Source organism: Cydia splendana, chromosome 11 (assembly GCF_910591565.1).
Source record: "Cydia splendana chromosome 11, ilCydSple1.2, whole genome shotgun sequence".
In the NCBI taxonomy this organism is placed as follows: domain Eukaryota; kingdom Metazoa; phylum Arthropoda; class Insecta; order Lepidoptera; family Tortricidae; genus Cydia; species Cydia splendana.
Genome location: NC_085970.1, coordinates 13,671,405 through 13,695,576, shown reverse-complemented (window position 1 = coordinate 13,695,576; position 24,172 = coordinate 13,671,405). Strand labels below are relative to the sequence as shown.

Genomic DNA, 24,172 nt, shown 5'->3' with positions numbered 1-24,172 from the left:
TATATTGAATTATACTCAATAAGTTTATTACGTATTCAGTTTGAAATAGAATAGCAGTTTCAAAAAGCTAAAAAGCTAATTATCAAATAAATATCTTTTACTAAATTAACCAAATCTGGTATGATTAAAAGTGAATAACATAATTAACAAACATTTAAACTAATATGATATTAACAAGCGTATGAAGTTTCACAACAGCATAATCACAGTTAGATTTTCAAGAATGGTTTGACAGCTTCAATTTATTACAATTACAGGTCCATTTCGTCGGGTGACAAGCAAAGTCACTAACTAACACCATTGAAATTATTGGACAATAAACCGTGTTACAAGTGTAATAAAGTGCATTGTTACTTTAATTTTTTGATAGTACTTAGTGACTTTTGCTTGTCACCCGACGATTTTATGTCGATCAAGACCAAAGCTGACGTGTAACCATTGAATATTTAAGTGCTGGATATCATCTATCGTTCTACCTAGGTATGTCGACATCTTGAAAAAAAAATTACAGGATGATATAGGTCATTCGTTTTTTCATTCGATTCACGCCAGCATTGGTAAATCTATATGATCAGGTAACAGTTATATATACATATACCTACCTACAGTGTGTAGGCTTAGGTACATTTATGACACACCATTTAAAGATCTAGGACATTCTGAAAATATTGCAACTTAGAAGTGGTGTAAATTATAACTGTTCTAACTCATTTTAGTAACTATTTTGATATCAACACATAGCTGTATATTTATATCCAACTGTTAAAAAATTATAAGCTACGTCGCGGGTTAAATAAGACACGTTTTTAGAAGTGAAAACTTCTTTAGCGGCGCTGTGCACTTTTTGAGGTGGGGAAAAAATGATAAACTCGAGACAGCGTAAGGCGTAACGCGTAAGGCGTCTCTCCTCTCTTTCTACCGCACGGCGAAAATGTATGCCTGAGCCTGCTGTTTCATTTAGGCGGCGCAGTGCGCTTGCGTGATGTGTGACGGACAATGTCATTGTTTTTTATTTAAATGCCATCTAGTGATATTCTCTCAAACTGGTATTAATATACCTAACTGTAGTACCAGTAGTACTTACAGTGATGTGCTTAGGGGTTTCAAGTAATGCGACGATACAACGCTAGATGGCGTTAACATCAATTACACATAGTGCTGCAGACATTTTGCACTATATGTTATTAATATTTTGAGTTACAATGTCGTTGAGTTTTTACTTCTGCCGGCACTCCCGGAGTGCAACCCGTTGTTTTTTTTATACACTATATGTACTAATAATGCCTATTGCAATATCGACAGTTATCAACCATATATTATATCATTAGTGATTGTACCTACCCTTAAAAAATATCTCGACAATTCACGTTCAACAGTTTAATTGTTCTGTATATCGTGCCTAGCCATATCTTTTCCATTTTAAACTGTTTAGACGACAACGGTTTCACCCACTTGAATTTTTTGTCGCTATTGGCAATAGCGACTGTAGGTATATATGTCTCACGAAAGTTTAATTTCGAAATCTCATTTTGATGATCTATCAGAGAATGGTAGATACTTTTGACGCATAGTCCGATACGCTACTTTGGATGCTGATGTACTACGTAAAGGGTTGTTGGTTCTGCCTCCCGCGTGGCGCCATCAGAGAGTCATTTCCGTTCATTTCGAGAGGCGACAAGATTACTCGCGGCCCTTATAAATTTCCGGTACAGTGAGTTTCAATCAAACATGTTTCTACCTAAGTATTTAGTACCGGTATCGGAATTTGATTTATTTTTGTGATGGGTATGTTCAATGACAACAAAGTAGGCTGATTGCATTTTTTCCTGGGAAACAGATGTTTTATATGTACCTACTATTCGATCTTTAACTCTATCGTACATACATACTTATTGTATGTAGGTTCATATCGTCGTCTAATACCCACACTATACTCGTAAACTTTATTGAGCTTACAGTGACAATAATTAGATCTGTATAGAGATATTTGTATAATAAATACATACAGGGTGATTCATGAGACGTGAGCAGGACTAATCCTGCACACTCAGTAACTGATAATTGATCGATCACCGTCGTATTTAGGGGAAACAACCACACTTTTTCCTATTTTTTAACTTTTTGGTGAGGGCAAATTTAATCCTCTACAATCATGGTCACCCTACAAGACCTAATTAATAAGCATAAAACCTCTTTAATTTTTGATTACGAAGAAAATAAACTGTCAAACTTGAGTGAGATACGAGTTTTCAAAAGTAACCAGACCGCGATGACAGTGGTGACATTCAATTTGACACAGAATATCGGTAGTTTAGTATTCTAATTTTAGGGTGACCACGCATGTCGTAAATAAATTAATAACTTTTTTCTCAACGTGACTAGAAAATTAACGTTAACCTCACTAATACTGATATACGAAAGTGTTGCTTATAATCTACGAAATGCGCAGTATTAGTCCTGGCGGCTTAGCACGGTCGCGTTTTTATCCCTTGTCACCATGCCTGTCACGTTCTAACAAGTATGTAAGTGCGAAAGGGACGCGCATAGTGATAGTCGATAAAAATGGAACCGTGCTGAGCCCGCTGCTCACGTCTCCTGAATCACCCTGTATATATCGAAATAAACGCAATGAAGTATAATACGATAAAAGAGGGCCTCTTGAACAATGCTGATCTTCCTTCAGGGTTGTGAAAACATTCATTTACAAATTACTTACAAAGTTCAAAACAACCATATTGAATCATCAAAATGTATTTTATAAATACTACAAGATGTAGGTGCCTATGCCTACAATACCTACATACATAATTACATATACCTATTTATTATTGTGTCAAAACTATGTAAAACTAAGTTAGCGAATATGTTCGGCACCGGCGCGCGACATTCGTTATCGATGTGTTTCTATTTACGTATTCCAGTGTGAGAAAAACAGGTGGCACAAGACACGAAGTGACAAATAGAAATAGTGATCGAATGAATAACTAAAAGCACCGTAAAATTATCCTTGTAATAGTTCGCTATCAGACCGACAAGAACGTGATCTGTGTAACATTAAATTAACATAATACTTATGACAGTTATGACTTAGACAATTAAATGATAACACTGCAAACAAATGTAACAATCGCAAATAATGCATAATAAATTTCATTTTCTAATTGTAGGTCTCCGGGCTTATAAAAACAGATTGGTCGACAAATACATTGCAGACTTCACAATCCGGCTACTTAACGGCACCGGCATTTTTTGACAAATTTATTTAGGCAAAGTTATACACATTTCATTATTATAAGGATGTAAATACCTACTTATTATACAATGTAAAAGCATAAACAGTACACTAAAATCACGGTTTGGTTATCCACTATTCAGCGATATCAAAAAAGGTTAGTGTACTGTGTTTTTCTACCACCATATAATAACGTTGACTGTACCCACAGTCCAGCACAATCAATTATATCAACATGTCAACAGGTATCGCAGCTCCACATGAATCGCTGGGCCGTGCATAGCGGCCATATAAGATCATGAGATTCATGAGCATGCTGCTAGTTGGTGCCCTTGTTGCAGAAAATCTTGCCGTACAATATGCTCAAGTGTTACATCCCCACATCAGCTTACAAGCAGGTCGATCAGGGTACTGAGCCTTGAGCGTAGCGATGATCTTATGGTATTGCTGCGTGTTGGCGCGCTCGGCGCGGGTATGACGCGCTGGCGCGCGGGCCGCCGCGTGGCATAGGAACCCTCCATCGAGGACAACCAGCCGGTACTCTTGCAGACAGAGCTCCAGCATCTAGGCAAAGTGAATGTTTATAGATTAGTCTGCCTTCGTACAAACAGCACACTCTAAAGGTTAACATTCCATTTCTGACCACAGCTGCACTACTGCTTCGACACGTCGATGTTATTGTCAATTTCCATAGTAAAATGAATGACAAGACAACGAATGACAGTAACATCGCAACAGTAGTGCAGCTGTCGTTGGAAATGGACTGTCACCTTTAACTGTACATCGGTGGACCTTATTACAAAAGACATAAGGTCCACCGATGGACAGTTAACAGAGTGGGCGATGGTACAGTCAGCAGCAGAAGTTGCTAAGCGGGCGAGGTGTTCTAAATTACCTTGACACGCTCTTAATTTCTTAACAATAAAGTTGCGTCAAGATCATTTTGAACACCTCGCCCGCTTAGCAACTTCTGCTGCTGACTGTACCAGGGCCGCAATAATAATACAAGTGTACATGCACGCTAAAAGGGCACCGCACAGCTAGTCTGAATTGATCTGGATTAGTTGGGAAAACCGTTGAAGCCGAAATTTAAATGTCGAATGTTACGCGTCAAGAATCCGTAAACGGCCGGAGATAAATTACCTACTGACATTGTCCCTATCCTGTGATTTGGGTCGGTAATAAATTACAGTCATGTGATACCTACCTACTAAATCCTAAGTCTCTAATCTCATGCCTTCACTTGCAGAGTGGGAAGTTACCTAGCCTACCTAGACTGTTTAGTCTGAATTGAGAGAATATATCTCATTATATAGGTAGTAGTATTAAGTGTGACCATGTTTATAGTTTGTTTTTTTTAGCATTAGAAAAAAGATAAACAATCTTGACGTGTCTTTTTATTGAAAAATAAGTCACGGCAAATATGTAACAATTATAAATCATATACTTACGATTATTTTCATTCTTTTGCTTTCATAAGTAATAGTTACTGATATTTAAAAAGCGTTTGTCAATTAAAAGACCCGTCAAGATTGCGTAGTCTTTTTCTAATGCTAAAAAGACGATCTATAGTCGAAAAATATTCTCGTAGTACGAGAATTCGAGAAGTGTTACCCTCGCACATAGGGGTAAATTCACGATCTACGGGGCCAAAATTATTTTTGCGGGTTTTTGTATTTTTTAACGTTTTACGAAGTTGAAACAACTGTTTCATGATATTTTTTTTTAATTTATAGGGTATTTTTTTCAAAATTCTACTGATATGTAAAATTTCGACATCTGCACAAAAGAGGAAAAAATTAAAAATATAGTAAAATGTGTATAATAATTTATTCAGTTGCCATATTAAGCTACAGTCTCTGCTATGATGTTTTCTTCTTCGCTTCCGGAAGAGCACTCTGGGTTCGGATCGGCAGGCAATAGCAATTCTATCGTCTCTGGCAGGAAAGTACTGTGCTTTCGTTTTTTTTACTTTTCTCCTGCAGCTCAGTAAGGGGTCGGAACTCAAAAGTAAGCGATTTAAAATATCCGTGTTGCAGCTTTCTTTCGTAAACTTCCTTGCGAAATCAAGTCGATAAGATCGGAAATGCTTGTTACGCGCTTCTGCAGCTTCTTCAGTGAGCTGTCCAATGGGTAGTAACGCATTTTTTTATAATAACAGCACCATGGACTAGTATCTTATGCATCGTGGGCGTCATGGGATGCCATCCGTATAATTTGATATATAGTTCTCCTGTTTCCTTTGCGTAACTGTCGTATTTTTCAGAGTCAATTTTGTGGCAGCTTGATATCGTCTCTAAAATTGCTTTTAATCTATATATCAGCTCGTAACTGATTCCAGTTATATCTGATGCTAATTTTGGATCATCAAACTGCTGGTGTTTCCATCATTCGTGTTGCCGAAATTTGCCTTTGGCATATCTACAAACAACGGACTTTCAGCAACGGGAATCGCGAAAGAGCCTTCTAGCCAAGAATTATTGTTTTTTATGAATCTGTCTTTTTTATACTGAGCTTTACTCCATCTAGTCTTAAATTCTGACTTGAAATAAGCAAAATTGCTTTTAAATAATTCTATTTGCTCATTAGTGCAGCCTTCATGAGAAAAAGGTTGATCTCTTAAGGAACACAGTTTTTCTTCCAATGTAGGTAAATTTTTACTTTTGAAGAGATAAAATATGTGTTTTCTAGTCACGATCTTCATTTCTGACGTATTTGGTACATCTAAAACAAATAAACATGTCGATTAAACTCAATACAAAAAAAAGTTTATTTTTGAGTAAAATGGCGGATTATTTTTAAAGTATAAAAATTATGATTTGGCGGAAGCATGCGGAAAGTCTTTTTTTAAATTATAATAACCAAAACAATAGACTATAACATGTCGTTAACAATTCTGCTCGATCTCACCCTATTGTATTACTTATTAACGAGTGAAGTTTATTTTTTGCGAAAAATGACGCTCAAAAACAGTCTCTCTTTCAGAGCATTAACCTAGCCTCAAAAACAAATAAATAAAGCATATTTTTATTTTTGCTTATAAATTACTAACCTGCTGTTTCAGAATCCATGATTTTTTTCACTCTTGATCTCTTAAAAACAATAAACCACACCGTCAAAGTTTTGCTTTTCTAAGAGCGCCGAGAACAAGTAACATACACGAAGTGACACGATCAAATTCCGACTGACGTGAAACGAATTAGAAAGTGCATACGAGGGTGGGAGGGGTTGTTATCTAGCCTCTAAAGGGTCCTCTACCGCAGGTAGCTGTTATCGCAGAGGTATTTATTGTTTTGATAAATCGACTTTTGGCCGCGTAGATCGTGAATTTACCCCTTAGTGCCTCGACTAAGGAAGGGCCACTTGCACCATCCCACTAACCCAGGGTTAAGCGGTTAAACCGTTAACCCAACATCAAATTGTACTGGTAACCATGGTAACTCCAGGTTTAACCGGTTAAACGGGTTAGTGGAATGGTGCAAGTTACCCTAAAACAGCTAAACGATGTGATAACAGTATAAAATACCTGTGTCATTTTGTCCTGCCGTCCCTCCCACGAGAGCGACTCGCTGTACCACGGCTCCTTTCGAGTGCCGAAGTAGAGCGGCTCCCATCTATGGAACGGGTACTCGCGCCGCGCTATCAACATGGGCTGAAACAAAATATTCCTTTACCATCACACAACACATTGCAATAGAGCTGTGTAGGTAAGTATATGACGTTTTCGAAATTATAATTTATTTGGTAATATACTTTTCTCCAATATGCTCGGAAATGTTCACCTTATTGTAGCAAAAATAGTACGCGAAGTTCTTCGTTATTGTCAAACTCTAATAAAAAAAAATCAAACTATCGCTGTCCTGCTCTAGCGGACGGGAAGTAAAAAAACACTACAGTAATAACTTATTACTGTAGTGTTTTATACTTTTTAAAAATAAAAACGCAAACAGCCAATTATTATAACCGCGAGCCGCGTCTACACGTCCCGATCAGCTATCATTTCAAGCTATAGGATAGAGTGAGATAATAAGATAAACGACCTTACTTTTCTCGTTCGTACAAGACCGTTGTGCTCGTGTATGATCGTGCGAATACTGCTTAATAAAATCAAAGATTATTTTTATATTTTTTGAAGGATCTCATCGGTGTTCATAAAGCTTATATAGTTTGTCAAAGGACTTTCTCATTTCAATCATAGACAAAGAGAATCATACTATCTTTGTCTTACACTAGTACTAGCACCCAAAAGAAAAGGATGGGTATAGTTTTCCTGGTTCTTACTGACCTTCGAGCAACACCGGCTTCCGACACATCGGAAGGGAGGGACCCAAGCGATATCTCACCGTACAAATCTTTCTGCCATTTTTCGCGGGCGGAAAGGTGCACACAGTCGCACTTCTCACACGCTTACATACAAAATCCAATCTGTAATGACCACACAAATACATAGAAAATGACACACGTCAAAGACAAATCTTGCAAACCTCGATCTCTTTTTGTGTACGGACGAGTGACAAGTGTCACAACACGCACACTAACACATTTTCGTTGAAGTATGTTATTGTATGCAAGAAATGTTAATGTATGCAAGAAATGGGCGTCCCTCTGCATCTGATAGCATTGATTAGTAGTTTGTACGAAGATGGAGAATCGAGCATCAAGATCAATGATGTTGTGTCCGGTGCTTTCAAACCAGGAAAGGGTGTCCGCCAGGGATGCATTCTATCACCGCTTCTTTTCAACATCTACGGCGAATATATAATGCGAAGAGCCCTAGAGGACTGGGAGGGAGGCATCTCAATAGGTGGTCACAAGATCAGTAACCTTCGCTATGCAGACGACACAACATTGTTTGCTTCTTCAGAACAGGAACTAGCCGAATTGTTTAGGAGGGTAGAGCGTGAAAGCAAAATGGTAGGGCTCTCGGTTAACAAATCGAAAACCAAAATCATGGTCATTGATCGAGCTGGATTGCTTGTACGGACTGGTGAACTGTCGGACCTCGAATGTGTACAAGAGTTTGTCTACCTGGGCTCACTCATCAGCAATGAGGGCGGCTGTGAGAAAGAAATTCGAAGACGCGCACAGATGGCAAAAGGCGCCATGAGCAAATTGAACACAATTTGGCGGAATAGAAACGTCTCCAATGACACCAAGATGAGACTTGTGCGGTCTTTAGTGTTTTCAATTTTTCTCTACGGCTCGGAGTCATGGTCAATACGGGCAATAGACAGGATAAGAATTGAGGCATTTGAGATGTGGTGTTGGAGGAGAATGTTGCGCATACCGTGGACAGCAAAACGAACCAACAAATCCATTCTCAACCAACTCAGGATCAAATCCAGACTATCCACAATCTGTTACCAACGAGTCCTGGGCTATTTTGGACATATTGCTCGAAGGCAGCCAGATAACCTGGAGAAACTGGTTGTTTGTGGAAAAGTGGATGGCAAGAGGCCGAGAGGACGGTCACCCACCCGTTGGTCCGATCAAGTAAGGAACATTACAGGACTTACTGTCACTACTGCCCTTAGACAAGCCGAAGACAGGGTGAAATGGAAGCAGCTCGTCGAGGCCTCGGTGAAGGCATTTCAAGACAGGCACGACCTTCAGTAATGAAGAAGACGAAGAAGAAGAAGAAGATGTTATTGTATTCTGAGAGATGAGAAGTCGGATTTGTCGCTCGACCGATCCGCAATTTGTACTGAGCGAGCAAAATCGATAAATCCAACAATTACATGAGACTAAAATATAATAATTGTGTTTGAATGTAATTAAACGTATGATATGTAAACAAAAATATTACATGTGAAATGTAACACTTTCTTTTTGTAAATTTGATGTCCCCGACCTCTTTTTATAACAAAAAACCGAGCAAACAGGCATTTTTGTGCAGCAGTGTTCACGCGCGCGTCTAGACTCGGTCTAGTGAAAAATCCAAGTGCAACTAGTTTTATTACCCGCGCTAGATTAGATTGACGCGCTAATCTTGTACCTCGGCAGAGGGGAAATAGTGCGAATGCCGCCTCCCTTCCGTGTTGCTCGAAGTTACTGACTGACAAATTAGTTTGACCAACTATATTGCACAATTATATTGAATGAACGAATATTGAATGGTACTGAATGGCAGAATAAGTTTGTGCCTTTAACTTTTAAAAATGTATTAAAGAGGGAAATAGTTTTTGACTTGACATTTTGATGTGAAGGTTCGATTTGAGTGATGCTTCATGCTTAAATAATTATTTTACCTTATTTCCTCGCATGTTTGGAGAAAAGCACTATATATGCCTCGGCAGGAATAGCAATTCGTGGATTCGTCTTCTTTGTCGGACTCCGCTTCGCGTCGTCCGACAAAATCGAAACTCATCCACGAATTGCCCTTTCCCGGCCTCTGCAATAATGTACTATTATAACCAGTTTATAAATACGAATTCTGATTTGTTCTTCATCAATCTGCGACCACACCACCACATTAATATCTCATTCACTCATTCAAACAGGATTTGGTTATCCTTTTCTGAAATCACTCGCAGCACTGTAACTTCAAATTTACCTAGATTTAAGCCTATTTAATAATATTGTTGTGTATGTGTGTTTCGAATAAAAGCATGATATCATTCATTCATTTATCATTTGTTCTACAGGGCTTAGCAATAAATAAATAAATTCCTCTATTCTCCTTGCACCATTTTTACATGTCTCTGTTTGGCCCGATGGTTGACTGGTAGAGAATGCCATTAGGCAAGTCCGCCATTTGTATCCCATACAACCATTTCCAGTCGCCGTTACGACGCGGTGTTGACACATCTTGTGTCGACACCATCTGTTTCGGTCACAATTCCAGTCGCAGAGTCGTCGCCGTGTCGACACAGTTACCAGAAATGGGGAAGGGTCGACACATGACACACATGACAAGTGACATAAAGTGTGGTCGCCGTGTGCACACATTGTTTCGGGTTTGCGACTACTTTATGCCAAAATCATTCGTTCATTCGTTCATTTTGTTCCTGTCAAATGGAAACTGTCAGATGGAAAAATACTTAAATAAAAATAAGTGACATTAATACGCCATCTCTTAAACGGATTACAAGACGTAATTATATATTGTTTGCATTTATATTACAATATGACTTAAATTATTATGGGGAATTAAACTGCTCGAGTGATTTGATAAACTAAGTGTAATATAATCAACGCGCCACCACATTGTTTTAGTTTAGCCGGAAATGAAATTGTTTACTTCTCAGTGCCTGTGTTCATAACTATATTATTTGAAGCATTTTTAGTACTTCGATGCGTATACTATACTTAAATAACAGAAATAACGCTTTACATACTACGAAACTTGTTAATTATGATGTATAAATATGGTTCAAGGCTGAGAAATATTGCAGTCACAAATGTTTCGACTTTGTGTCGACTCTGTGTTGACACATGACACGCGCTGTCAAAAGTAATAACAAAGTTACTGGTATGTTACTGGATTTGCAAAATGGCTCCTTGTGTTGATTTGTTTTCAGATATTCTCAAAGTGTAAAAATGCCGTGGTCAGAGATGGGCATTAATCGATTAACTGTTTATTCGACTAATTAATGGAATAAAAAAAGTTAATTCTCAAATTTTAATCGCGATTAGTTTAGTCGACCTAACATAGATTGAAATTGAATTAATCTGAATATTAATCGAATAAATTATCGATTAAATCTCGATTGAAAGTTGACAGGGGGCCATTTTTGTACGTAAAAATAATAGAAATGTCTTGCATGCAGATGGTAGCAAAACACTTTGTCATAAAAGTCGAGATGGGTGTCGATATATAGGTTTTAGGGAGTGCCTATTTCGAAAAAAATGACCATTTTGGAATCCGAAATGGCGGCCATGCACTGTGTCATAAAAGTCGTCATGGATGTCGTTTTATACGTTTTAGGGGGCCCCAATTTTGAAAAAGATGACCATTTTGGAATCCAAAATGGCGGCCATGCACTATGCCATAAAAGTCGTCATGGGTGTCGTTTTATAGGTTTTAGGGGGCGCAGATTTCGAAAATGATAACCATTTTGGATTCCAAGATGGCGGCCATGCACTATGTCATAAAAGTCGTCATGGATGTCGTTTTATAGGTTTTAGGGGGCCCCGATTTAGAAAATGATGACCATTTTGAAATCCAAAATGGCGGCCATGCACTATGTCATAAAAGTCGTCATGGGTGTCGTTTTATAGGTTTTGGGGGGCGCAGATTTAGAAAATGATAACCATTTTGTATTCCAAAATGGCGGCCATGCACTATGTCATAAAAGTCGTCATGGGTGTCGTTTTATAGGTTTTAGGGGGCGCAGATTTCGAAAATGATGACCATTTTGGATTCCAAGATGGCGGCCATGCACTATGTCATAAAAGTCGTCATGTATGTCGTTTTATAGGTTTTAGGGGGCCCCGCTTTCGAAAATGATGACCATTTTGGAATCCAAAATGGCGGCCATGCACTGTCATAAAAGTCGTCATGGGTGTCGTTTTATAGGTTTTGGGGGGCGCAGATTTCGAAAATGATGACTATTTTGGATTCCACTTTTATGACAAAATACGTAGCCGCCATCTTGGATTACAAAATGATCATCGTTTTCGAATTCTGCACTCCCTAAAACCTATAAATCGACATCCGTGACGACGCAAGTTATCTTTATTTTCAGATCTAACAAATTGCTACAGAATACAAAGGACAAAAAAGAAGCGAGGAGGTAATGAAACATGCAAAAATACAGATGATTCCTCGACGCAATTGGGTGATTCTTAAATTGTGTCCAGATTTTTTTTGTCATAAAAGTTTATATTTTTCACATATTACTAAATCTATGGCAAAAGTTATAATATTGCAATGGATTCCATCGCATGTAGGTATAAGTGGCAATGAGACAGCTGATGCATTAGCAAAACAGGCATGCAGCGATGGCATTGAATTTCACTTGAAACATTATATGGGGGCTAGATATGAGCGCCGATAGGCATTTAGCCGGCGGCGGCGCGCCGGTCAAAATCGGTCGGCGGCGGCGGCGAATCGGCGGCGTGGCCTTGAAACACCTTTGATTAATGAAAAAAGAATTCAAACCAAAATTTTACCGAATTTACACGTTTTTGCTGTAAGAAAGTTATAAAATAAGTGCATTTTTCAATTGCAAGCAAAATTTATTGAATAAAGGTACGAAAAAAGTTTTATATAGTATAAACGGCATCGAGCGGCATCAGAGGCGGTCTTAATCTTGGCGAGGCCCTGGCCGGAAGATCTTTGCGAGGCCCTTATCTATTGTGCTAAGTAAAAAGTAGCGGATTGACTGTATCAGGGAAACATCTGGTCGACTGTCCAAAGAGCCGAAGTGAGGAAAATCAAGCTCCGTTATTAACCAATATCGACCCAACAAACCAGTTTATGTCAAAAAGTGAGGCCCAAGGCCGAGCTCCACCTAACACCGAAGACCAGATTCCGACGCCTTCCCATCCGAGGCCAGAGGCTGAGCTGCAGGTAAGCATACAGCTTAGAATCGAACGCCAAGTGTGAGCTTGGCTGACGGCCGAATGCGCTGAGTGCCGATTACGGCGCGCTTCTGTGCGAGGCCGAAGGCCAAGCTGCAAGAGGGCAGAGCTTGGAATTGGTCCAGTGTAAGCAAGACCGAAGGCCGATAAAGACCGTGGCCACAGTGTTAAAGACCTCTGGGGCTCTCCTGTAGGTGCATTCGTGCGAGGCCAAAGGCCGTGCTGCAGTGGAGCTAAGATTGGAGAAGAACCAAGCATTTTAAAAGCGAGGCCAAAAGTTACGCTCCAAACAGGGCCGAAAACTTGGAGGTTCAGATAGTGGCTTACTTCTATGCGAGCGATGCGAGGCCAAAGATTGGTCTGCGAGAGAGCAAAGCTTGAAATTTGAACAATGGCCAAGCTTAAAATGAGACCTGATTCCGTTTCCGATGCCTTCCGTGCAAAGCCAACGGCCGGACCTTTGGGTGTGAAAACGCTTAATATCTGAAATTAACCCCCTTTTACACCTTTTTAAGACATTTAAACCATGCTTGCAATAATTGAATTCGCGGTGAATGACGGATGAGCTAGCCAGCTGGCAAAATTAGTCATTTCGTTGCTCTAACACTAGTAGCGCGGTTACCAAACAGAAAAGTTTGAATTTACCATCGATATTTTAGAATTATATGGACCTAAAATACCTTTTGAATGTCTATAAGCTATTCAGACTGGCGCCGTTAAAGATATAAACTAGATAAAATATATATTATCTGATTCTGAAAGTAGTAGTATCTAACAAGGTCACGCCGATGCCACGCCGATAGCGCAGCGTCGGCGGCGGCGGCGCGTAAATTTTGTCGGCGGCGGCGGCGCGCCGGCGCGGCGCTCATATCTAATGGGGGCAATAATGACTGTTTACATTTAGTCAAATTAAAGTGTCGCGAATTGTGGAAGGAATATTTCGACGAGAGATCTAGGGACAAAGGTATTTGGTATAAGACAATACAGCCACAACCCTTTAATTCTCCTTGGATTGATAATAGTGTGTTGTGTAGGCAGGATCTAGTTTTATTATTGAGATTGCGCTCTGGACACATTCCATTGAATAAGTTCGCCTACCTCATGCGTAAAGTGAATTCGGAATTATGCACCTTATGTAATCGCGTCGAGGATGTGTATCATATTTTAATGGAGTGTGTCCGAAATGAGCGACTTAGAAGACAGATATTTCATGACAATGACAGTTCCATTGGGTTATGTAATACCTACCTTTCGAACCCCATGTCTGAGGTTGTTGAAAAGGTACTAAATATTGTTAAGTGCGGTCTGAGGGACAGAAATGTGTGATGTAATTAAACTAGATGTAGCTATTTACTTTCTTTTAACTTTGTTAATTAAGTCTGTTTTTTATGGGGTGACATATTCGTTCAATCGAAAAAGCCCCTTAATAAAGGAAAAAAAAAAAAAGTTCCGTGACATTTCGACCTTGTAATTTTTTAAGTAAATGTTTTTGTTTATCTATGAGGATCTCACTAGAATAATATAATCAAGGTATGTTTATATTTGATGATTGAAATAGTAACGCAAAAAAAAATATATTTGTGTCTTATATTCCTGCCGAAGACTTTTATTTTACCTTTTCCTTCTACACAAGTTTGGCCAAGTAATAAGAATTTAGGGCTCTCAATTTTATTTTGACTTCTACAACAGTAAAGCTACGAGGCCATGTTTGGTATCGTTTTCGTATAAATTCGCAGTACCAAATTTAGTTAAGGTATCACATTGACACCATTCCGAAGTAAAAACATATAAACTTATTAAAATACTTTCTTTTAAACTCCTCTTCACGCTTAAACTGCTGAACAGTTTTAATTTAAATTTGGTACACATATATTTTGAGTCCCGAGACAGGACATAATAAGTTATCTCAAAAATCATCCTTTAAAGGTGTGAAATGAGGTGTAGGTGGGAATTCAGAATTGACTTCTTGAAGTTAATACTGTTTAAGTTTAGGTTTGAAGTCATGTTTTTTTATCATTTTTAACTAAATCAAAGATGTAGACCATCTCAAATTTCATATAAATCGGTTCAGCGGTTATTGATTTCCCGTACAAATTTCCACGCCACTTTTCACACCTTCAAAAGATGATTTTGGTTATAAGATCTATCCTATGTCCTGTCCGGGACGCAAACTATTTCTATACCAAATTTCAACGAAATCGGTTCAGCGGTTAAGCGTCAAGAGGAGTTTCAAAAAAACCGGCCAAGTGCGAGTCGGACTCGCGTATTAAGGGTTCCGTACATTAAGTCCGACTCGCGCTTGACTGCACATTTCTAATAGGTTTTCCTGTCATCTATAGGTAAAGAACTATTTTGTGTATTCAGACGGACATACATACAGACGCACGAGTGATCCTATAAGGGTTCCGTTTTTTCCTTTTGAGGTACGGAACCCTAAAAAGATTTATTTTTATTTTGTGGAATGGTGTCAATGTGACATCTTAAATGGATTCAGCACCCCAGATTTATACGAAAACGATACCAAACACGGCCTAGCACCTTCACTGATATAGATATATCAAGATAAAATTGAGAGCCCTAAATAAACTTTCAAGAGCGGATATCTCAAAAACTATTCAACATATCGAAAAAATTGACGGAATAAACTTGTAACAAATTAAATTACCTTTCATTTTGTATAAGTGGCCATGTCGCTGAGATGCATAGTTTCCGAGATATAATCGAAAAACGGGAAAATGGGACCTTCAAAGCCCCCTCTCTCCCCCCCGCTCAAGGGCTACGGCCGGGGACTTTTGATATGTTCACCTCCTAACTTGTCAAACCGAGTTACGGAGTCAAAAATTGTGTTCCGAGCATTTCCCTCTACAACTTTTGGAGCATTCGTTGCCTGACCTAAGTAGCTTATTGAATTTCTTTAAAAACTTTTCTGTAAAAGGTTGACGGGTGTTGGGTGTTTATATGGTTTCGGTCGATTATTATCATTTGCATTGCCCATGATGACTTACTAGAATTACGAGCACACGAGACACTAATAGTAGTTTGACAAACCTTGGTTTTCAAGAGGTATTTTATATTGACATTTGCTGTCACAAATTTGCTGTCAGATTTAGTCGCAAACCGCACGCAAAGTGCACACAAATGTGTCGACACCTTGTTACGGAAAAGTGTAGACACGGCGACGACACTTTGTTTCGAAACAATTCTAGACACATTGTGTGGACTCTGTTACGACACATCTGACATTTAGTTACCACTTTGTGATTCTGCGACTGGAATGGTTATATGGGATATTATTTTTATGTTTTGTGCAATAAAGTTTAGTACGAGTTTTGAGTACGCGTAATTCGATAAGAAGAAAAATACGGCCGATATTATTATCGTGTTACGGGTTATATATCTTGGTAACAACTCTTTTAATTAACCAAATGGTTATTCAACTGGTCAGGTGCGCTCAGTTCGCGGACTAATTGGAGCAGTTGCTCGACAAATTGGACTAGAAATAGTCACAAAGTACTGTACACATTGAGTGATACACAAAGCTGATGGGTTATCAGCCGAAAAAAAAACGTCACATCAGGGAGATATCATAGCCCGATGTACGACCTTCAACTGTCTACATAGAAAATATCTGTAGGTTGTTAACAACGCTTTTAATTATCTATAGATAATAACCTTATTTCGGTGTAAGAAGCTTTTAAAATGCTCAGTCAAATTACTAAATGTGTCAACGATAGTATCATTGTACTTTTATCAACGATGGTACTTTTATCTCTTTTATGTTTTTACTCTAGTTACTCGTGTCGAAGTACATCTTATATCGTACAAGCAGAAGGAATAAGGAGCCAGAACGTTTGAGCGACATCTCGTTCCGTTTAGGCCTCATTGTCACATGCAAATTGGCGCGAAACTCGATTCGCGCCCTGCTTACTGAAACAGACGCAAGATAATTTGTTTCGAGTTCAATAACGCTTTTCTCTAGAGGGAAACGTAATAAATTACCAGAAGCGATATATATGACCCATATATCACAGTTTGCAGCTACAATGAGTAACAATGTCTTATGAGTAATTTGATTTAAGATTTTAGAATCGTATGTGGTCGTACAACTTCAGGGCCAACTTACGAAAACCGTGTTACAACGGAAACTTAAACGTCAGTCTTGTTACAAAGTTTGCGCTGCACCAACTTTGCTATTCCAATTTCAAACGACATTGAGATCCCCGCGTGTGACAGCCGAGGTCTTAACGAATTTAACCCCCCTATAATCGGTTAGTAATTATAGGGGCGCCTAACTGAGCCACTTTGGACAATTATGCGCTGATATTAATTTGCAAAGGGGGGTTATGGTCTTTTAAATTTGGAGCGGGTTTGCTTAGGCGCTAATGAAAGTTTGCGAGTTCCGGATTGTTATCTGCTTATCTGGTTGAATAAAGTTGAGGTTTCAGGGCGCGTATAATTCTTGAATGAAAATTATACGTGCTTTATAAGATAATAAATGTCAAGTAACGAGTTATAAAATCTGGTTCGACAAGGCATGCATCACTACGCTGTTTGTGTATGTTTTGTCTACGGGATGATAAGAGTGTGTGTATAAGTGTGTAGTATCTGTGTAGTATCTCAGTAATCAATCTTTTATTTTTGACATTGGAAATGTCTTTTCGTTCGCTCCAGTATACGGTCCGATTTCACGAAAAAGTGCGATCCCCTTATATCTGGGAAAGTTGTGAAGATATGATATTAAAAATAGGCTCAAAAGACGCATAATCATGAGAGCTGTAAGGTGCAAAAATAATTATTCGAGAAAGTCAAAAACAAAAAAAGTTATGGTCGAAAGAGTGAAAATAAAATTCAATTTTTTCCGAATTTTTGATTTTGGTGCTCGATAATTTGGAAACGAAGAATGATATCAAAAATTTGAGAAAAACGGCTCTGGACAATTTAGTCAGCTACAATTTGAGCCTAAAACAAAGACGATCGGGTTAAGGGTTTGCCCTGTAGCCTAACCTTAAAATAGTCAAAAAGTCAGAACGACATTTTTCACAGGACATTTATGACTTCATGTTTCGCAGAGTTCGTTATCGGTGTTTGTTGTGAATTATCGGGATTATGACGGCAGAATAACACTTGCACTGCGTGGGCTTTCAAAATCGCTGCAGATTTTTCTTGGTCTAACTCTATCTATCCTGTTTGAGACGGGCGTAGATAACGCACTATTCGACAATCTATGCATTCTTGTGGTGGTGGAAATAGAGGTAGAGGGAGAGGGAGAGGGAGAGGGAGAGGGAGAGGGAGAGGGAGAGGGAGAGGGAGAGGGAGAGGGAGAGGGAGAGGGAGAGGGAGAGGGAGAGGGAGAGGGAGAGGGAGAGGGAGAGGGAGAGGGAGAGGGAGAGGGAGAGGGAGAGGGAGAGGGAGAGGGAGAGGGAGAGGGAGAGGGAGAGGGAGAGGGAGAGGGAGAGGGAGAGGGAGAGGGAGAGGGAGAGGGAGAGGGAGAGGGAGAGGGAGAGGGAGAGGGAGAGGGAGAGGGAGAGGGAGAGGGAGAGGGAGAGGGAGAGGGAGAGGGAGAGGGAGAGGAAATAAAAACTTATACAGAGAAACATAAAAAAGAAAAAGTGCCACGAAATGGTCTCACCTCAGCATGTTGCTGGCGGCTGCTAGCAGATAGCTGATGCTGAACCCTGGCAGTACCTAGTGGAGCTCGGGTTTAATACAACATAAACACACACTGTTTTGGTCATCGGACTCGTCTCCATGAGCACTTAGGAGAGTAGTACCCAAGATAGAGCTGATGCTGAACCCTGGCTGTACCTAAAGGAACTCAGGTTTGTTGCAACATAGGCACACGCTGTATTGGTCATCCGACTCGTCTTGATGAGCACTTAGGAGAGTAGTACCCAAGATAGAGCTGATGCTGAACCCTGGTTGTACCTAGCGGAACTCAGGTTTGGTGCAACATAGACAAACGCTGTTATGGTCATCTCTCGTCGCGTCAAACTGCTGTCAAGAAAATTTCTTATCTTGCAGCAAATGGGCCGCTGCCGATCACCACTTCTCGAGTTGACTACGGATTTGCCGTGTAATAATTTTCTTGTACTTTGAACATTAATATATCCTGCTTATTAATCGAAAAATGAAATATGTACCTATACTTATGCGCCACGGCGACAATTATTCAAACTTGGATACGCGTGTGGAAATTTTGCAATTTGTTTGTTCACATGCGTTATGTCCAGGATACTTGTGTTAGTCTAAGAATAAAATAATTATCATTCAACGTTGTAGTTTTATTTCGTAACTTTTTCCTTATCCAGACTTTCTCGTCGCTCATCGACAATATTTTTTCGAATTCCGTAGATTCATTTCCAATGTGCTCGATAGTCGTGTGAGGCACGAAATCTGTGAATTTTTTTACAGAAGAAATCTTCTGTATTCAGTTAAATATACGATATGTGGTTCAATCTACCTACTCACAATATATGTACCTACAGTCCTACATACAGAGTTTATTATATGACACTAAAAAGAAAAGGATTATGTAACTAAAAGCACATTATTAACCCTCGCATTTACGTCATACAAGTTTGACAGTGAAAAGAATGATGCTTTTAGAAACTGTGTAGGAGTAATGCTTTGAAATACGCGTTACGCGCTACAAATGCTACAAAGACGCCCACGAGCTGAAAGAAACTTTAATAGGAATAATGGAACAGACGGTTATATAACCTGCAAAGCGCTTATGGGGTATCTTACAGCCAAGATTAGGAATTTCCAAAATATAGTTGGTCAAGCAGATCTTGTTAGTAGGAAAAGGCGGCAAATTTGAAAAATGTAGGCGCGTAGGGATATCGTCTCATAGTAAATTTGAATTTCGCGCCTTTTTCTACTGACTAGATTTGCTTGATCATCTATACTAATATCATTCGAATATTTATTTGCAGTTGTTTAGAAAAAATAATCCAAAGCAGTTATTTTCAATGTTTGTTGAGGCGTAAATACAAAGCTACGTATTGAAAGTACGCCTCCATTCCGGCATTCTTGGCTCCGTTCGGCCCAGCATTGCTCCGAGTAATTATTAGGGTTGGCACAACTTGACGTCCCGTTGCATGCACGACCACAGATAAGATTATGACTTTAATTTTGACATCCCTAAATATCCGAAAGGGATAGTGCCGTACATTAGAAAAGCATGATTCATCCCTGAATCGCTGTCAAACTTCGGTTTTGTAGGAAGTGTGCTTTCTGTACGGTAGTACTTATTATTGACCGAAGCGAAGCGAAGGTCTACGTTTTGACTCGGGCATTTTGCTTTCGTATGTCCGGATGTTCTCCTCTACAGGTCGCAATTCTTAACCGATTCTCGTGAAATTTTGTGACCGAATTTTATGACTAAATAAAAAATTTTTGTCAATCCGGTTTTTGGAAATTTTTAAAATTGGCGGAGTCGTGATACCTGGCGCCTAAACAAATAGTCGTATCGATATCATAAGACTTTTTTCTTTTTGAGACATGTTTACAGAGTTAATAGCAAAAAATGCAGAAAAAAATTATCGCTGGTTTAGGCGGTATTTAGATATTTAATTTTAACTAATTTTAATTTGAGAAGGAGTAGCTAAATTTCGTCAATCCATCTAAGAACTATTTGGCTCAGTTTGTAAACGTTCGCTTTTTCTGTTTGCACAGAGGGTCTGGGTTCGATCCCCAGTAATTGTATGCTGGGATATTATAACTTTTTGTATTTTTTTACACATAAATTTCGTATTGTTTTTCTTTAATTTACTATACACCGTGTTTTTATTGAATTCCGTTAACTTCGGGGTATAGTTAAGTACTTTTATAAGAACTAAATGGCATAGTTAATTTTCAAAAAAAAAATTTTTTTTTGTTTTCTTTTTTGTTTTTTTTTTGTTTAAAAAGTAATTAAATGTAGCATATAGCGTTGTTGTAACACGGGCATTACATTTAACTCAACCAAACAATTGAAATCTGTGACATATCAATGTCATTTCGTACATCAATCGACCGAGATTGTACTTAAGTTTAGTAGCAAATGTATGAACTCATTCTAAACACTAATCAATATGTAAGCCGGCCCTAAGGCAAGTGTACACGCTTGTAGAGGCCTTATAGTAAAAAAATAAATTATGGATTATCTCCGAAATGGACTTAATTAGAACATCGGTGTCTTTGAGAAAGTTACTTGATTTAAGCTCAGGAATGCACCCTTGAAATTAACGGAAATAAAAAAAAACACGGTGTATTTAAAGCTCTTAGCACCATGTTATTTCAAGCTCTGCTCGCGAGGTCTACAGCTCACAGAGCCACTAGTTTATTTTGTGCTACAAGGACAGTGGCCAGTGGGGCAGCCAGGTCTTGAGACTCTAGCAGTAGGTATAAGCAAGTATTGATGGAAATTTTGGCAAGGTTGGAGGCCATCAACGTAATGGTAGTTTGGCGCTGCGAACTAAATCTAATCTCGACGAAGCCAGGCTCCGGAAGTGTGAACAAAACTTAGAGAGCAATCTAAACTAGGCTACACTACTTAAACTTCAACTTCGCTTTTATAAGATTACAAATAACTCCGCTGAAGTAACCATAAGGGTTTAAATCACTTTACGCAATACAATTTTAAATTAAATTACCTGTTCGAGACTATTTCATTATTTTTCCGCCATATTATAAATATCCTCGCTTCCTTCTGCGGTGTTCTTTCTAAAGCTATAAAACGAATATAGAATTACCTCGACGATGCCTGGCGACTGTCGAGTGAGCCAAGTTTGTAAACCGGGGAACCTTTGGCAGTGTGAGCAGAACTTCTGGTGAAAATACATGGCGCGGTTGGAAGCTACCATTTTAACCAATCTGAGGACAAAATAAAGGGCGTAAGGTCATATGGGGGTCCCAAGAGGGTCCAAGAATAAAATGTAAACTTATCTTTGATGATGTACATGTTGGATACACCCTACCTGTAGGTAATTCTTCCAAAAAGTTCTAGGAACACACAGACAACAATGGAAACTTTCATTATGGAAATGGAAAATTTCGATGCCTATAAAAATACCTATATGCGTGGAAATTTCACAATTTTGGGGAATTCCCTACGAAAGTTTTGTAGCTTACTTTACTTACTATGTGTGATTATTAAAATATTGCATTTCTATATATTAAATAACATAACACAAACCTCACGCGTGAGTCAGTAATTCCAAAACGAGGATGTTTTATACACAATATATTCTATGCCGCCAATTCCGCTTCCTGAATGATGATATACGAGTATATATATACATGCACGTTCCCTAAATGATATTACAACGACGAATATGTATGAGCTGCGCTGGCTTAGGCGGTTTCTCCAATTATATTACGGAATTCGTAAAAATATGGAGATTCGTGTGAACCCAATAACAAGTACGAAATCCTTGGTGGAAAATATATTAAATGAGGTTTTTTTTTTTTAATTTGAGGTGAATATCTGGGAGACTGGCGTCGTCTTCAGTCGTCGAGGGGATAGATTCGTTATGATGATTAGTACCTTCAAATTGAGGATTAGAGGCGTTTTTGAGCACTGTGAATGTGCCGTTTCTCTAGTGTACATAATAGAGGTGCTTTTTGAGGAGAAATTTGATACACGTATACAAAGAAAGCTCAAAGTCTTTACTTTCAACTTTAGTTTGACCACAGTCAGGACTAAACCTAAGATGTATTTCTTAGATTTACAGTTTTGTTCTTGCCATTTAAAGTAGGTACTGGATCAAGAAATACAGACACAAATGGTAGCAAATGTTATTCCTATTCTTAAAGATACAAATTGGAAAATGGTTATTTAAGTATCTTTTGTCTCCACAAACGATTTATCACAGATATTGTTATATGAAACACTATAAAAATATCCCCCTGGTAAATTTTGCAAAGGAAAAATAAGGGCAAGAACTAGGACAATAGCGGTCCAACAGGTGGGTGTGACTTGAAAAAGTCGCGCTCAACTGTTGCGACTGAAGTACGAGTAAATAGCTTCATTTGTCAACTTACGTGTCCTTATCGCGGGGAATCTGCTCTCCCTTTTCCACCTCAAACAATGGCACGACGAAAACAGTCTTGCCGAAAATGCAACCCTCATCTCTTTTCTTGTCCCCCATGAGTTTTCTAACCATGGACAAAAATTTGGGCGCCAATCCGTCACTTGGCACCATTTCGATGTCCGAAACAATGAAATAGTTTGTCCTTGACGCATTTCGGGCGACGTTTCTACCTACATTTATATGATATATCAAATTGTTGTCCTTCTTGAATGTCATTATACCATAATCGATACCAGAACAATCGTTAAACATCAAATTGGGGGCAATTATTCTTTTTGTTGGCATTCGCGACATCATTCTCTCAATTTTACTCTTCCTCGCGCGTTGAATGTATTCATATCTAGTCTTATTATCTAATTTCCTGTAATTATCGAGTTTCTTCTGTAACATTTCTTCTAAAGTAATATTTGAAGTAGTTGTTGGCATTTCTGTGGTCGTGGTGCGTTGTTCTTTGCTTCGTAATTTAGGCGGGTGTTTTTTAGGATAGAAAAGATGGAGTGACACTTTTGACATTCCGGAATAGCAGCGGCAGAGTTGATTCATGATCTGCATGGTGATATCCAAATCGTAACTAGGTACAAAAACTGAGAGACTGATAGGGCCGTCCCAATATTTTGCTATTTCGACTATATGGTATATGTATTCCGGCGTCGCTTGAGTAGCGTATGTAACAGCATTATATTTGCTGTGGTTCGAGTACGCAGTGCCCTTGACAGCATTGTAGATAACTCTATAAGGGCTCTGTAGACCGGCTTCCGGGGTAGGCATTACACGGAAGGTACCCCATTTAAGAGTGTCTGGGAGGCCATAATTAAATTGGCAATACGTTTTGTTTTCGTTAGGCTGCTGTCCCTTGAGGAAAGCGCCCGGTTGGTAGTCAAAGTCACCGATCCTTGTTTGCGTGTGGTGATGGTGATAATGTCTGTGCGTGTAGAGGTGGAAGATGACGGTAAGGGTCACGATGAGGGACGCTATGAGGAGAAGGGTGGAGTGTCGCCTCGTCAGCCGGTACGAGTACGCTCCGAAGATCCGCAGGCATCTCGACATGTTTATGTATCATTGTATTGATTCAGAAAGATGCTTTAACAGTTGATTCCATTGGATATATAACCTTAAACGACTTTAGCATTTTAACAACTAAATCTGTTAGTATCATTAAATTACGTGAGTGTTTACAACTGGGATAAAATATCTACTTCCGTTGAATTATCACCAATCTGTGCTTTGACTTTATTTTCCGGCGATAATGACGATGTATTTTGATGCAAAATTTACTTGTCCACTTACACACTTAATATAAGATTTATAGAACAACAAAAATCACAATATAACAATTCTT

At 38.9% G+C, this 24,172-nt stretch overlaps 1 protein-coding gene and 2 long non-coding RNA genes across 3 annotated transcripts in view; all 3 read right to left on the bottom strand.

Moving 5' to 3' along the window:
- LOC134794976 (uncharacterized) overlaps nt 1-24,172 on the bottom strand; it is a 746,430-nt gene that overhangs the window by 58,615 nt on the left and 663,643 nt on the right. The window lies entirely within an intron of this gene.
- Nucleotides 3,589-24,038, bottom strand: LOC134794905 (beta-1,4-glucuronyltransferase 1-like). Its single transcript, XM_063766754.1, has 4 exons — nt 22,784-24,038; nt 21,493-21,613; nt 6,759-6,884; nt 3,589-3,796 (listed from the first exon to the last, which is right to left on the bottom strand). The coding sequence occupies exons 1-4, from the start codon at nt 23,878-23,880 to the stop codon at nt 3,596-3,598; spliced, it is 1,545 nt and encodes a 514-aa protein (XP_063622824.1). The 5' UTR covers nt 23,881-24,038; the 3' UTR covers nt 3,589-3,595.
- LOC134795058 (uncharacterized) lies at nt 7,369-9,648 on the bottom strand. The gene is made up of 2 exons (XR_010144781.1): nt 9,289-9,648; nt 7,369-7,517 (listed from the first exon to the last, which is right to left on the bottom strand). It is a non-coding gene; the product is annotated as an uncharacterized LOC134795058 (long non-coding RNA).